Source organism: Benincasa hispida, chromosome 12 (assembly GCF_027475165.1).
Source record: "Benincasa hispida cultivar pf3 chromosome 12, pf3_genome.v1.1, whole genome shotgun sequence".
Taxonomy (NCBI): domain Eukaryota; kingdom Viridiplantae; phylum Streptophyta; class Magnoliopsida; order Cucurbitales; family Cucurbitaceae; genus Benincasa; species Benincasa hispida.
Genome location: NC_143489.1, coordinates 57,759,109 through 57,776,867, shown reverse-complemented (window position 1 = coordinate 57,776,867; position 17,759 = coordinate 57,759,109). Strand labels below are relative to the sequence as shown.

General features: G+C 28.7%; 2 protein-coding genes across 2 annotated transcripts; both read left to right on the top strand.

Moving 5' to 3' along the window:
• Positions 1 to 245: 245 nt before the first annotated feature.
• Positions 246 to 1,838, top strand: LOC120067552 (serine/threonine-protein kinase BLUS1-like). The gene is made up of 2 exons (XM_039019102.1): positions 246 to 1,331; positions 1,455 to 1,838. Exons 1-2 carry the CDS (start codon positions 246 to 248, stop codon positions 1,836 to 1,838), a joined length of 1,470 nt encoding a protein of 489 aa, XP_038875030.1.
• A 1,595-nt stretch (positions 1,839 to 3,433) lies between these two features.
• Positions 3,434 to 3,916, top strand: LOC120067551 (transcriptional regulator TAC1-like). Its single transcript, XM_039019101.1, has one exon. The coding sequence runs from the start codon at positions 3,434 to 3,436 to the stop codon at positions 3,914 to 3,916; it is 483 nt and encodes a 160-aa protein (XP_038875029.1).
• The last annotated feature ends 13,843 nt before the right edge of the window (positions 3,917 to 17,759 follow it).

Sequence of the window (17,759 nt, the reverse complement as noted above, 5' to 3'; positions counted from 1 at the left end):
GAACACGTAATCATTTGATATTAATTTAAATATTTTTTGTTCATTGTACTTATTTCGTTTATTATAAGAATTAGTCTCCTCTCCCATCTTTTAGGAAATTTTTTAGTTTCAGCTTTTTTCTTTTTCTTTTCTTTTCTTTTCTTTTTTTTTTTTTTTCCAAGAACCTCACTCCCAAAGGGCTTTCTCAAACGCTATATAAGTACTCTGCATAACTACATTTCATTATCATTCCAAGTCTTTTCACAATGAAGCAGCATCAAGTTCAAGAATCGGCCACCACAACCGCCAATAGTACACTGAGTTTCAAGTTTCCGACTACCTCTAATGGCTACAAAATCATCACTCAGATCGGTGTCAGCCCCCACAGCATTGTATACATGGCCAATTGCAACTCTGAAACCGTCGCCGTGAAAATCATCGATATCAATATCAACCTCAACCTTGATTCCCTAAATACTTCACTATCACTGATCGACCACCCCAATATTCTCCGCCCACATTGTTGTTTCATCGGCGAAGACGGCCGAATTTGGATCGTAATGCCGTTTATTCCAACCGGGCCTTTACAATCCATTCTGTCCCAAATTTTCCCAAGAGGTATGCCAGATCATTTCATCTCCATTCTTTTAAATCAACTCCTTCGTGCTCTGGTTTATCTTCACGAATTGGGTTTTGTTCATAAAGCCATTAAACCAAGTAATATCTTCTTTGATTCACAAGGCTCTGTTAAGCTCTCTGTTTTTGACATTATGATATCCAAGAACAGTACTAATGAAATTGATCATGATTCTTCAATTCCTTATTGGGTTCCACCGGATGAAGAATATAGTTTCAAATCAGACGCTTGGGCAGTTGGGGTTTTAGCTATGGAAATTACTTGGGGGGGTCCTCCAATTATAGACCCAAGAATTCTTGAATCACAATTCTTCAATATCTCAAGAAGGTTTCCTTATGAACCGAAAGCAGAGAGGAGTCGTGACAGAAGATTATTTGGAGACTCTGTTAAAGAATTTGTGAAATTTTGCCTCGTGAAAGATCAGTTTGGAAGGCCTACGGCTTTGAGTTTGTTGGAACATCCATTTGTGAAGAAAGGGGAAAACTCGAATTTTTTGTTCAAGTGTATTCCAAAAGGAGTGATTGAAATTGATAAAATATTTGAACAAGAAAAGGAAAGAATCATTGGGTTGATGAAAAATGATGAGAAATTGAAGAACAAGAGTGAAGGGGACAAGATTATGAAGATTAGTGGATGGGATTATAATAATTTTTTGTTTGAACTGGAACCTGATGAGGAATCAGTAGGGAAAAGAGTTCGATTTGGTGGGGAAGTCGTAAGACAATTTAAGAAAGATGAAGATGAAGATAAAGATGAAGATGAAGAAGAAGATGAAGAAGAAGAAGAAGAAGAGAGCAAGAAAGTTGATGATATGTCACCTTTACTTCAAAAAATAAAGAGTAATTTGAGTGGTGTTGGTGAATCAAGCAAGAAGGCTGGTGAGAAGAAGAAGAAGAAGAAGAAGAAGAAGAAAAATGTTGATGAAGGAAGTTTAGTGAAAAAGCTGTGTTCATTGTTAGATAATATTGATGAACAAAGAGAGATGGTTTTGGTGTTGATAAATCATATTGGTTATTTGACTGAAAAACAGTTGGAAATGAGTAATGAAATCAAAAAGTTGGAGGCAGATTTGGCTTCTGAGAAAGAAAGATACTTTCAATTAGAGTTAGAATGTGAATTTCTAAAGCTCAAAGTTCCTGATTCTGAGGATGAAAATGAATATTCAGATGAGGAACAACAATATTATGGGGATGAGGATGAACAACCAGATTCTCAAGAGTGAACATAAAAATACACTCTGTCAATACATAATAGAATGAGACTGTCTTTCAATATTACATTCATATCTTAGCATACACTAAATAATAATAAAGTTTGTGAATTTTACACTCATATCTCTCTCTTTTCTCTTTTCTGATACATAGATATGTTGTTTCTTTGTTTATACATCTAATCTAATGGCCCAAAATTTATAAAGAAAAGGGTTGGGATGTGAGTTAAAAGAGATGAGACTGCAATTTGGGATATCGAACCTTAAAATAAATGAGAGCTTTATTTAGTAATAATATATATAGGGTCAGCTAATTGGCTACAAATCTTATATTTGAATCTTAGTTTAATGAAGGCAATAATCTTTTGTGTGTTTGTTCTTCTCTCGTGGATTTTTTCCTTCTTCAGTACACTAGTGGCATGATCTTCTGTTTTCCTTTCTCAATCATGTCAATATAATATAAATATTCTCATACCAATTTCATCACTTCAATTGGTTTTCTTTTTTTTATTGTCACTTTTTCTGCTTGAAAATATTAAAATAACTATATATCAATTCATATTTATTTTCTTGGATTCTATTTATTTATTTTCCACTTTTGGCTTTTTTTTTTCTTTTTTTTTTTAAAAAAAAAAAATTACCATTTGGCTTTGGCTTTGTTTTTTTTTTTTTTTTTCCCCTTTGTGAGTTAGCTCCATGTATTCCAATCTGCTTACCCAACTTAATAACCTGACCAACAAATGTGGTAAATATGTTTGAGTTTATGCAAACTAATACATCTTGTGTTTAGAGCATTATAAATCTTTCTTAAAAGGCAAAGATTCTAATACCATGAAAAGCATTTTATATTTTTTGAATTAAAAAGGGAAAAAATATTTTTCATTTTTAAAATGATGATACTTCTTAAAAAATTGTGTATGGTGAGAAACATACAACCAAAAATATTTTATAAGAGAGCAAACCAATTTAGAGCAATGATAGTTGCATCATAAGTAGGAAATATTTAAATTTTGTCGACTAACAAAAAAAAATGATTATTTTATCTACTATATAAACTCGTTTTGGGGTTGCATCACTTTAAACCCTTGAATTTTTATAATTGTATTAATGTGTGGTTTGAACTTTTATAATTGTATTAATTCACACTCTCATCCAAATTTCATCCAATCAATATTGTGTGAAACTTGTAATTAAGTCAATTAAACTCCTAAAGTTTAGATTTACCCCTTCCTTGGTTCTCTTGTATCTTTGTCACCTCCCCAATATCCTCTTTCTTAAATAAATAAAAAAAAATATTGAAATAATAAACATTTGAAGTTATTGGCTAAAAATTAGAGTCCAAGTACACTAATAGCTTCATTTAATATATTCTATATTTGGACAAAAAAGTGTAACCCTAGCTATCATATCTAGGTTTTTATGAATAATAATATATACTTAAGAAATATGCATACTTCTCACACTTTTTTCTATATATATATCCAAACCTTAACACTATATATCCACTACTAATTTGCTCGGTAAAAGAATTTCAATACTCATCTTTACCTTCCCAAGTAAATTTTTTTTCTCCATCTAAAATTAAGAGTAATTGTTTGGTGATCATCATGAGCAGCCCACAAGAAGAGCTTAGAATTATTACCAAATCCAAAATGAAGCCACAGCCTGCTAAAGCCTCAAGCAAATATAACGACACAAGAGAAAGAAATCAAGAAGAAGAAGAAAAAGAAATTGTTGTTGGATTTCCATGGGCTTCTTCAAGAGCTTATACATGTGGTTTTTGCAAAAGGAAATTTCAATCTGCACAAGCTCTTGGTGGCCACATGAATGTTCATCGACGAGATCGAGCGAAGCTCCGAAGAACTCCGTCGTTGGATTCGACTACTCATGATCATCATGATTTTCATGGGTCCTCATCTCAACCCATTAAGTTTCTTAAACTGTATGATTTCTCAAGTTTTCATGGTGAAGAAGATGAATCAGATGGAGGGTGTAAGATTTGGAAGAAGGTCAACAAGTTTGTGAAGAACGAGGCTGCTTTGCTTAGTACTTCCAATGATATAGATTTGGAACTCAAATTAGGGTTTTAATTTCTTACCTAACATTTTAATTTGGCTAGCTCTAACTACATATGGACTTCTTCATCATTCTTAATATATTTTGTTGTAATGGTTACTATACTTTTGTCTAATTATATATCATTATTATCGAGATTGGAAAATCAACAGACATCATAATATTTATAAAATAGATGAGTTATTCTCTTTCATTTTCAATTGATTTTGAGATGGATCGACTCATGCTATCTAATAATTATTAGTTGATTGGCAATCATGAAATACAATATGCTTATTAATGATAATATAATTAATGGCTAAACAAGAAAGGTATATATATATATATATATATATATATATATATATATACTTCAAATCGTACACTATATAAAATATCAATAATCTCAAAGGTTGACAATTCGATCACTCACTTCTTATCATTATGTCTTTGAAAGATTCTTCTCTTTTCAATTTTTTTTACGATGATGTACATCTTTATTAAGAAAACATTTAAATTCATAACCAAATTCAAATTTTTTATTATATTTTTTTTTTTCAAAATTACAACATGCTTTAACAATTTTGGTATACTCTCATTGAGGACATTATTTTTGTTGGAAAGTATGTTAGTACTATTTTTTGTAGCAGTTTTGACATCTTCTCTAATTTGCACTTTGATTTAAAAAGATTATTTTTCAAATAGTATTCTCTAACATTGTGAGGAATTGAGGGTGTAGTTGATTGATGAAGTTGTTTGCATTGTTAGGTTATTTGCCACTTAAAAAAACAGGACATAAAAGGGATTCCATCCCTCGTCCAAATCTATCTATATATATCTAAACAATTTGTCGAAACAAGTACATAAGATTTCGATTGGACGCCATAATTTGAATTCCATTTGTGTTAATTGTAATGCATATGATGAGTGAGACAGGGCATTGACATTTGAATATGACATGCAAACACAGCAGCGTCATAGCCTGTGTTTCCTTAACAAAAATCCCATGTTTTTGCATGTTCCCGATGATGTTGGGTTTCAATTAGGTATCTTTCTTTCCTTTCTTTGCCTTTTCTATGGGTTTGGGTTTTTTATGCTCAAATTTACAACCATTATCTCAGTGCAAAATGACACCAACTACCCTTTAAAACCTCTCTTCCTCTCACAATATCCCATTCTTCAATTCATTTCAAACCCTTTCTATTTCCTCTCTCACTTTTGGCCTCTACTTCAAAAATTTAGCAACATTCTCCCTTTATGGAATATTATTAGTTTCTATAAGTTTGTTTTGTTGTATTTGGATTGTACCAAATTTATGTAACTTGTGTTTGTTTTGTGAGTTTAGGATGTGTAAAGCTCATTACTTAATAACTTCCTTCATATAGTTTCCTCTTTCACCAAAATTAATTCAAAAGTGTAAATTTGAACCTCTTATTTATAAGAAAAGTGGAGTAATATCTTAGTTAGTTGTGCATATGCTACATCAAAAATCAAAATATTAGTATGTATATGAGGTGAATTGAAGAAATAACAGGTAGGAGAAAATTTAAATGATCTACCCACTAGGGAAAATTATGTACTTTTTACTCTGAATATATTATTGGATGAAAACTACTGGGCGTTTCGAGCAAGGATTATCCTAAAACTATAATAAGTACTTACGGTAGTAAATACTATTTTGTAGTTTCCATTTAGCTATAGTTAACAATATTTCAAAACCCCCCATTTATTACAATATTTACTATTTGCTACAGTTTTTATTATTTTACATTCATCATTTTTATTCTTTGCTACCGTGTTTACTATTTCATTCTCAAATTAAAATAGTTTACACATCAAATACATATTATTATAACCCAAACTAAAAAAATCTACACCTCAAACAAAAATTATTATAGCACAACTATAATAATCTAGGACTACAATAACCAACTTATTGCCCCAAACGCGACCTACATGTTGACACTAGAATTTATGAGAAATTTAGATTTGTGGGAATGAAATCTTTAATTCATTTTATCCATTTTGGGTAACTGTTATAACATTTTTTTTAATGTATAATTTTCTAAAGTTGATCTCTTAAAGAACTTCATATAAGTATGTTCTTCAAAATAGGGGATTTGAGCAATTGCAAATATAACAATCAAACTTAAAGTAAATGTAAATATTACAAAAAGTAAAAAAAATTGCAAATATAACAAAATTTAGATTTTACTTTCAAAGTCTATCCAACGATAGAGTCTATCACTGATGTTTACAATTCTTTAACAATTCTTTAAAAATATTGTTATACACTTAATTATTATCCTAGCCTTGGCAAGTCCATTCTCTACCTTCAAACTAGTTATAATTGTGAATATCCAAAATGAAGGTGACCTCTACATTTATAGATGACTTTTCCTCACAATCGACTTTAGCCTAACTTTAAGACTTGGGCTTGTTTAATTTTGAGTTCAACAACCGCCATTATATGTTTAATAGACAAGTAAGATGATTTGATTTGTCCATTTTTCATGTTATTTAATTTAGGACTAACAAGAGAAATAGTAAAATAAAATATTTTATTTTGAAAAAATAGCAAAAAAAAAAGTTTTGAAATTAGAAAAATGGCAAAGTGATTTTTAAATTTATTAATTACATTAACAATGGATCAAAATATCCCTAATTCAAAAAATCTAAAATTCAAATCATAACCACCCAGATTTCACTACCAATTAGAAAATCGAATATTTTTAAATCATGTAATTCTGTACTAACTCAAAAAATCTAAAATCCTAACGAGCAATATTCTATTAATTATAGTCCTACAAAATTATATAGAAAAATATCTATTAACTATTGAAAAACATAATATTTTCAAACATCCAACATGAAATTATTTTTAAAAAACTAAAAAAACACAAATATTCTACTCTCAAAATAACTTAGTCTACAAGTCCCCACAAATACACTACACAAAGAGAAAAACAGAACAGTCATATCATCAACCAAAATACAAATACAATGTATTTAAAATAACTATTAGTTCTATGTGTTGAACGAAAATTTTTTGGACCAATCACAAATTATTACGTCATTTATCAAGTTAATTAAGAAATTACAAATAATTGAACTTTGAACTAATTAAAAGTTGATATGTGTCCCAAATTGAAATTGAAGACATAAATTGGCGAATCTCGATGATGCCATGTGTTTTCGTCTTGGTCGTTGGATTAAATTACTTATTTTGGTCCAATTAAATATTAATATTTGGACTAAATTCAAATTGAGCTGCTTAATTTATCCCATAGGTCAATTAAGATCCAAATCCAATTAGTTGGGTCCAAGGGTCAAATGTATGGGCCAACCAAGTCTAAACCCACAAAATCCGAACTCTATAAATAGAGGGTTCTTCATTTGAAGAGTATATAAATTTTGCACTCTAGAGACCCTTGGCTCCTAGAAGACTCTCTAAGTCTTGAAGACTGGACCACTACTTGAACCTCAAGTCTTGAACATACAAACATTCTTTCAAGACTCGAACTTAAAAAACATCTATGCACTTTGCTTCCATACAACAAGCATACGCATTCAATTGAGAGAAAATCAGAGGATCAAGTACTAGAGTTTGAACTATATTCGCGTCAATTCTACAGCTTTGCTTCCATATATCAAGTGTACGCATTCAACTGAGAGAGAATCAGAGGATCAAGTACTAGAGATCGAACCATGTCCGTATCAAATCTACATCAACACAAATTCAACTCCATGAAACACATTTTTCCATAAACCTCGTGCGAACAAATCGACTTTCCTGGTGGAACGCATTCTTAGACACATCCCTTTGTGGTTGGTAAATACAAATATACTGTATTCGAAGAAATCAGACAATCAATTTACATAGATTCCTTATATTTGCACTTGAGCATGAGATTGTGCATTGACATCATAAGCACAAATATACACAAAATACATTTTTTTCTACAAATCATCTCAGTATAATATTTACTAAGCCACTCAAATGGAAATAACATCCAGAAAAAAAACCTTTTAGACAAATTGTGTCCCCTTGAGGGGTGGATTGGAGTCCACGACATTGGTAATGTTGCACCGTACGACTTCCTCAGACGACCATGTATTTAACTAGACCAAGCCGTATTTAAATTGAAAATTGCAATAACAAAAATACCCAAACGAAAAAAAAAATTGTATATTAAAAAAAGATGAAAATAATTTAAAATAAAAATTGCAACAACGAAAATATAATATACCTTTAATAGAATACTAATTAGAAATACTAAGTATTTTTTTCTTAAAAAAGCAATAGTCAATATTTTAAATCTAAAGTGGAATCTAAATTTTAAAAATCAGTTGATTTAGATCCAAGAAAATACCATGCATTCACAAAGTGCAAAAATAAGTAGGAATTTATTTTAATGAGTTTTTAGAAAGAATTGCAATCTAGTGTTAAATACCTTGTATTTGAAATAATTTACTAGAAAATCTAATCTATCTAATCGATTAAAAAAGAAGAAGAAGAAAAATTTTGTCAACTAAAAAATTGTAGAAATCTAATCAGTCTAATCAAAGATACCTTGAAAAATTCAAACTTTTCATCCCAAGGAAAGAAAAAACAAAAAACTGTGTTTCAATAGAGGGGCAATTTTGTAATTTAGCAACTATGTTCCTCCTAGTAGCGAAAAATTGCCAAAAGAGGATTATTTGCATGGGTGTAAAGACTTTTGGGATGAGTTTTAAAAAAGATGAGCTTTGGGACAAAGTAGATTGGAAAGGTCGAAATTGCCCTTAAATGAAAAAAAAAATTATTTTATCCTCCTTTTCCCAAATAACTTCAATCTTCTTCTCCCACATCTTCTCTCATTTTTCTCGGACTTCTCTTCCCTCAAGCTTCCTTATCATGACAGGATTTTTAGTCACTTTTGAACATTCTCTCAACTTCAATATATTTGTCGTAAGTTTTATCTCGCAAACATCTCGTAACAATTTTCCAATTTCCAAATTGGAAATAGCCAACCACAAATCATGTTTATATGTGTTTTTAGGTGATTTAGGGTGAGTTCAAATATGTTTTATATAGTTTTTTTAGGTATTGTTTCTTATCTTGCAACATCTCCTAGTATCTCGGAACAACTTTCCAACTACCAAACTTGAAAAAACCAATTTCAAATCATCTTTATATGTATGTTAGGAGATTTAGGGTGGGTGAACATGTTTTAGATACTTTTTTAGGTATATTTTCTTTTATCTTGCAACATCTCGTGACATTTATCTGGCAACAACTTTCCAACTTCCAAACTTGAAACACCTAACTCCAAATTATTTTTATATGTATTTTAGGCGATTTAGAGGTGAGTTAAACATATTTTAGAAAGTTTATTAGGTATTATCAACATCTCGCAACATCTCCCAATAATTTTCCAATTTCCTAACTTGAAATACCCAACTCCAAATCATTTTTATATGTATTTTAGGTGATTTAGGGGTGGGTTAAATATGTTTTAGATAGTTTATTAGGTATTATCTTTTATCTCGCAATATCACGTAACATCTCGCAATAACTTTCCAACTTTCAAACTTGAAACACCCAACTCCAAATCATTTTTATATATGTTTTAGATGATTTGAAGGTAATTTAAGGTGATTTTACACATATTTGGGCAAACTGTTTAGTTATTGTTTTTTTTATCTCGCAACTATATTCTAACATCCAAACTTGAAGTATCCAACTCTAAATCATTGTTATACTTGTTTTAGGTGGTTTAAGGTGGTTTTACACATGTTTTAACAAGTTTTTAGCTACTGTTGTTTTTATCTCGTAACCACCTCGCAATCACCTTGATCCAAGTAACCCCCATTTTCCTAAATTTTGTTTTAATTTCAACTGCAATTTTTGGTGATACTGATACATGCTAGACAAAGAGACAAAATAATTAAAGTCGATTCATAGAAGAAAACTAGTTGCTAAGAGTTGTTTTCACTTTAATTCATCTTCATGATTCTCATATAAACTAAAATAAAGTTCCATCACTCAACTTTATTCTTGTACAAACAATGCCTTTAGATTGATAATCATCGATATTTGATTAAAAAAACTAATACAAGCATATGTCCATCTACATTCAATTTTAAATATAGAGATTTTTACATAAAAGGTCTTAAGAATAGACATATCTTGAACATTTTATTTTATTTATATTTACATATTTCTCTCCCCCCATGCATACTATCTCTTTCTCATGTATATTCTATCTGCCCATGCATATGTTATCTCTCCCCCAATAATATATTTCATATATTCTCCCCCCATAATTCACACTCATTTCTTCCTCTTCCCTCTCTTTTCTCCTTCCAGCGATGTGAGTTGTAGGCGGTAGGCGATGACATTGGGCGAATCGATAATGACGAGTTGAGAAGATTTGGTCGATGGTATGGTAGGATGAGCAAATCCGGTCGATGACGACAGGGAGAGAGATTCGTGACGACCATGACTGAAGAAGAAAAAGAGATGAATATGGAGGGTTATGTATTATAAACCCCATATGAAGATGAACTTTATTTTTTTTCCTATTTTCTATATATATTTTGATATATATGTATTTTTTTTTTAGCTTTTGTAGGAAATTTAATATATACTGTGGTATATGTATTCATTTATTTGATATAAACAAATGTTTTTTTCTAGACTTATTATATTATGATATATATACTGTGGTGTAAATGAATTTATGAAGATTTATATATTGTAGTATATTTCATATATTGGTTTATACTGTGATATATGTCAAACATTGAGTCAATCTCTAATTTATAAACTGTACTAAATTTCATATATTGGTTAGAATATTTTCAAATACCTACCAAAATGTTTTAAGGTATATTTAAAATAATCATGAATCCGTCAAAATGTTCTAAGATATATTTAAAATAACCATTAATCCGTAAAATAAACTCCAATAAATTGATATATACAAATAAACAATGGAATATATTACATGTACAAGTGAACAAAGAATGAAATATTTCACATAATAACAAAAATTAACATGAAAAAAAATGAAAAATAAAATCATATTAAATTTCATTTTCTCTCTCCAAATGAAATAAAAAAAATATCAAATGTATTTTAAAAAAGGGAAAAAATTAGAATAAATGCATTTTCTCTTTCCATAATAAATGTCTTCATAATAAATGCATTATATGATGATTTATGTCAAACGTTGAATTTATATACTATGATATATTTCATATATTGGTTAGAATATTTTCAAATTCCTAACACAATGTTATGAACTATGAATCTGCAAACAAAAAACATGAAACCAATGAAAATAGAAAAAAATTTCATTAAATATTTTTTCCTTCCCCAATTAAATTAAATAAAGGAAAAAATCTCAACAAATAAATGCATTTTTTTTCTCTTCTCCATCATTAAGAAAGTTTTGAAAATAGAGAAATATATATAAAAATCAAGAATAAAAATAATAAAAAGGGTAAATTTATCTAAAAATAATATTAAAAACCTTTCTTGAAAAAAATTAAATTTAAAGACATTTTGAAATATAGGGCTAAAGATAGATTTTTAAGTAAAATCCCTTAAATATATAATCATTAAGCACTAGAAAGAAAACTTGCTTATGTCTTTTGTTTTCACTCTATTGTCTTGCTTCTTCTAGATCGTGACAATGAATCCCAGATTAAAAAGCAAGAGAGGAAAGAAAAAAACTTGTTCCTTCTTTGCTCAAGTTTGTAAATCAAATAGATTGGCGCCGATGGTGTACCGCCGCCATATTTTGAAAATGTTGTCGTCGTCGAAAAATTAGAATAAACTCAATAAACCGAACTAACTAAGGTGCTTCCACCGAAGGTGTGACTCCCATCCGAAGTTACTGTCGCCGCTGAAGAAATTGGTATGGAACCGTTAAAAGGTATTGTGCAAGAGACTGAAGATTTTCTTCTTTTCCTTCATTTTAGGGTTTTTTTTTTTTTTTTTTTTTTACAAAGGGGCAATATGGACATTTTATATGCTCATTTGTCCCAAAACTCTTATTCATGAAAATCCATCCCAAAACTCTTGTCGTGGATTGCATTTCTTAGAGGCTAGAGAAGAATTCTTTGTGGCTCAATTCAACAACAATAGATCTCAATTTCATGGTCAAGTTTTTCCAAGTCGAGTAGTGTGGGCTTCGTCAAAGAAGCCTAGGCTGGGAGAAGATGCGAAGAAGTTGTGGATCTCTGCTGAGGCCAATGTCATCCATATCATGAAGGAATCAATGGAAGCGTGTGAATGTGTGTGCCAATTAAATTTATTTTCAAAAAACTTCAAAAACAGAAACATTTAAAGATAAACATATATAGAAGCATGCAAAAATATCTCTTGAAGATGCCATCTTCAACAGATATTCTTCTCCTTTGTGTCGATCTCACAATCAGTCACAAACACGAGTCTTCTTCTAATTCCCACAAACAGCCGCAACCTGGACATTACCAGTTGGATTTTCTTAATATTCTCTAGACATGAAAACATGATTATGATATTCTTTTGGATGGGGAAGAGATCTTATGAGAGAGAAGAAAAATTACAGAGAGCAATTCTTTTTGCAATGATCACCCAAAAAAAGAACTTCAATCACCTTCCGTGAAATTCCCATTTGACGTGAAAGTGAGATAGATGAGTGGAGGGGGAATTACAATTCCCCTCCACTAATACGTTGAATAATTCCCAAGGAAATTATTTTAATTTTCTTTCATTTAAAAATATATTAATTTAATTTAATTTAATATATAATTAAATAATAATATTAGTTAATTAATTAATAACTAGATATCATATATTAATTTCATTTGAATCATATTCAAATAACATCCTCTCACATAATCTAGAGTTTTAATATGAATCTCATATAATTAATATTTGAATCTTATTCAAATATTTATCTCTCTCATATAATAAAGTATAATTTTGAATTTTATTCAAAATTAAATTTATATTATAATGAATCTATATACATTATACTAATTATATCTTATACAATTAATTTTCTTATTTAATTTGAACGATTTAAATTAATAAAAACATTAATGAATTTTTGTTTTATCCTTAGTGAGCTAGCAAGGGGGCCTAATGAACCTAGATTAGAAGCTCTATCGATATGAGATTAATTAATTAAACTTTTTAATTAAATCAATCAATATTCATTGATTGCAAGTCACTCTACTAAAAACCACAGCTACACTCCTCACATTGTAAATATATTTTTGTGTCTATGAATATAACCAATTAACAGTAAGGCGACCCTTCACAAATTGCTCATAATTATAGCTAGTCAGATTACTGTTTTACCCCTGTAATTATGTCTAACTTCTTAAGTACCACTAACCTCTCCAATGAACAAATAGTTTATGGTCTAACTATAAATAATCCCTCTTAGGTCAGTGAGAGGGTGAAGCCTCATTGTCCAAGACCCATAATCAACCCTTAAGGGTGTGTTTGGCCTTGAGAAGTAGGAGTAAGGAAGTAGGGATTTGTGAACTCCACTTCTTGTTTGGCCCAAGGAATTTGTGGATCCCACTACTAAAAAATACGAATTTTATATTTTATCAGCTCCTTACATTGTGGGCCCAGGAGTTCACAACTTCTTAGACTTCATAACTTCTTACTCTCACCATTCCACTGCTTACCCAAAACACCCCTAAGGAATTAACTCATCTACTGACGGTCTAAAGATGGGAATGAGTGAATTACATATTGTGAAACTATTTTCCCAGCTCCCTATTCAGACAAATCTCCAAAATGGTAGGCATATTGAGTCGGTAGATCTGGCCACTCTCACCCATACAGATCAAAAGACTGATCTCATAGACAATAATTCATAACTTACTGAGGATTAAGGTCAAATTACCTATGATCATCTTATGAAATTTTAATCTCTTCAATTAACAACATTATAAAGAGAGACTAAACATTTCACGGTCCTGTCTTATATAAAGTCTTTGTATAGAATGCTTTTATTCACATATCTCTACTTGAACGATTAGGATCAGATCGCTTGTAGCACTTTATAATTATTGTAGTATTTACAAAGTGGGTCGTATTCGTGATATTACGAGGATAAGACACCCAACCTTATCCATATGCAACAGACATTTAGGTTATTACTTGAACATGATCTACTTGTATATCTACCACACACATGTTCAAGTTACATAAATAACATCGAATCTTAGTTTATTGGATAGACTTAATGCAATCTAAATGTCAAATAAAATAAATCTTATGTTACTAAACAAATAATTTGTATATACAAATTACAAACTACAAGAATATGAGATTTAGGACACCAATCCCAACATATCAATCTAGCTAAATTAAGACCAATCTATACTATTTAAAAGTGGTTACGGGAGAGAAACATTTGATTCACCTTTTACGCTATTTAGTTGATGATCACTAGGATATTATATGTAATTTCATATTTTAATCATTAAAAATCTTATTTTATCTCTAATATCTACATCACAAATAAAAGGGAAAATAAATTTAACAAATTACATTTTATTCTCTAATCTCTAATTTATGAAAAATAGTTTAAAAATCACATTTTATTATTAATAAACTCTACTTCTCTTTAAATTAAGGATATTTTCTTTTAAAAAAATCATATTTTATCTCTAATCTCGTATTTATGATTTTTTTTTTTAAAAAAAATCACATTTTATCTCTAATATCTAAGTTAAATAAAATAAAAAATTAAAAACAAATCACATTTTATCCTCTAATCTCTTATTCACGATTATTATTGAAAAAAAATATATTTTATCTCTCTAGTAATCTCTACTTTGGAAAAATCTTTTTAAACAAAATAAAATCAAATTATGAATTGAGATCTTTTTCTCTATAAATATATAGCTAATTTCAACGTCTCATTATCGATTAATATCTTCTCTCCTTTTCTTAAAAAACTTTTGTTAAGTGTCTCTCTCTAACTTTTTCACTTTCTTCTTTATTTATTGTGTTTGGTAGAAATTTTGTATTCTTTTTAATTTTGTTAATAGCAACATTTTTTCCAATGTTAATACAGGAATATATCATCTCTCTCACTCATTTTGTTTAAATTATGTCCTCTTTTTTAATTTTGCAAAAACATATAGAGTGATTTAATATAACTTTTTTACATACTTTTGTAGATTTTTTATGTCTTCTCATATTAAAGAGGGTGGAGAAAAGGCCTTGCTTATGAGGTTCAAGATGTTTCTCAAAGTTTGAAAAATTTAGAGGCCGACGAAGTGGCAAAAGAGAGTGATTGTTTAATGTTTTGGTGGTTTTTTCACATTTTTTTTTTATTTTTGTAAATGTAAACTAATGAGTTTAGGAGTTTATAATAATTTTTATTATTTTTTACATGCTTTTCTGTTATTTTTTCTCTTTTCAAATTTGTTGTAAGTACACACAGATTGATAAGAATTTGAAACAAAATTTAAAATTAAGAGAAGATCCTTGCCAATTAAAAGAGGTTATGTTTTTAGAGTTTCTATTCCCACAGAAAAATTATATTTTTGTTGAAATTAATATTTGAAAAAAAATAAAATTAGGAGAACAATCAAATCATATTTTTCAAATAAGCAATAATCATTATGAAATTTTATACATAAATAGAAAAAATAATATTTATTTTAATTAAACTTTGAAACTAAAGGTATAATCACATCATCCAAGTCAATTTAAAAATTAATATAGATAAGATATAACATTTAAAATCAAGAAAATAAATAAATACAATAGCAAAATATATATTTTTTTTAATTTATAGTTTAAAATTAGTAGGCTAATCAAATTATCAAATAAAAAAAGTTTTTTTTATTAAATAAAAAATTTTCAAAAAAAAATCTTGATTTAAATCAAAGTTTGAAATAAAAAAGATAATCAAATTATAAAGAAATAAAAATAAAAACTAACTAAGAGACTATTATCACTAAATTTAAGAAAATTAAAAAAACAATTATATTGATTTAATTGAAAGTTTAAAAGTATGAGGGTCGTCAAAACATCCAATAAAAAATTTAAAAACAAAATATTCTCACAAAGTCTAAAACAATCTTGATTTAAATTAAAATTTGAAATTAAGAAGATAATCAAATCAACCAATTGAAAAAAAAAATTAGCGTAGAGATAATTATCACGAAATTTAAGAAAATGTAGTACAAAATAAATTGGATAATAAAATAATTCAATCCAAATATCAAATATATATTTTTAAAGTGACCACAAATTTTACAAAAATAATACAATATTTTTGTTCATATTGAAGTGTAAACTAGAAATTAGGAAGCTAATCAAATCATCCTGATTAAAATAAAATAGATTTTTTTTACTAAGATGGTAATTATAACAAATTTTTTTTTTAAAAGACAGTACAAAATATTTTATATATTTTTTTATACACATTTAATTTATATATTATTTTATAATACATTTTATACTCAATTAAAATAACAATTATTGTTCCTCACCCAACTTCTAAAATTTTAATAAATTTTTTTTTTATGATTTATCCAAAAAAATAAAACTCTCTTATTCATAAATAAAGTTGTATTATTAAAATTTTATAATTAAGTTTTCTTTTTAAACTTTGTACAACTTGGTGTAATACACGTAGTATTAAACTATCACTATTTAAAAGTGGTTATGGGGGAGAAACTTTTGATTTCCACTTTTGCCTCTATTAGTTGATGATCGTCATAGGGTTATATTATATAATTTCATATTAAAATAATTAAAAATATTGTCCCCTATTTTTGTGTATAGACGTTAAAAGTAAGGATTTTTTCTTTTTAAAAGTAAGGATTTTTTCTTTTTAAAGTCATATTTTATCTCTAGAATCTCAAATTTCATATTAAATAAAAGAAAAAAAAATCATATCTTATCTATAAAATCTAAAATACACATTAAGGTAAGGAAAAAAATTATAGCTTCAAATTATATTTCATTGATTTGAAATCTAAATTCTCTATGAATAACTAAATTCAACCTTTCATTTTGTAGGTATCTCCTCCTTTTTTTTTTAAATCCACTTTATAGCTTTCCAGCGTTGCTTCCCTAGATTACTCATGTACCTGCTAACAACTCCTATTGCATGCACAATATCTAGTCTTGTGCAAACCATGGCATAGATCAATCTACCTATTGCTGAAGCATATGACACACTAGCCATGTGATCTCTTTCCTGCTCAGTAGTGGGTGAATGCTCCTTAGATAATTTTAAATGACAAGCTAAAGGAATACTAACTGGTTTTGCATTTTCCATATGAAATCGATTTAATATCACATAAAATTCACAAGATAAATATTTTTGAAAACCAACATGCTAAAAGGAGATGAAAAATAAGAAAATTAATACTTACCCTTGAAGACAATTGTTCTTCATGTTTCCTCTCCTGATCTCACAAATGGTTACCTTCGCCAATCTTCACAACGAATGCAGAAAAAGAGAAAGAACTAATGGGTATCACCATAAGGGCTTCCTCATTATACCCTAAGATGAGGATCGTAGCGGAGTTGTGGGCTCGTCGCTCAATCAATTTTGGGAGAAGGGAGAAGAGTTTTGATGAGAGGAAAAGAAACCTTACAGAGAGAGACAAAAAATGAGAGTGATAAAGATGAAGATCTTAACCTCTCTATAAAATCGTAGGGGAATGGGTTGTTATTAAAAAATAACTCCCTCCCTTGTATTATTTAAAAAATTCGAAATTCAAAATTGATTAAAAATTCACAATTTTGAATTTCAAATAATAACCAATTTTATTATTATAAATAACCCTATATTATATCATATATAACATATAACCTACATTTTATCACATACAATATAACCTATAGTTTAT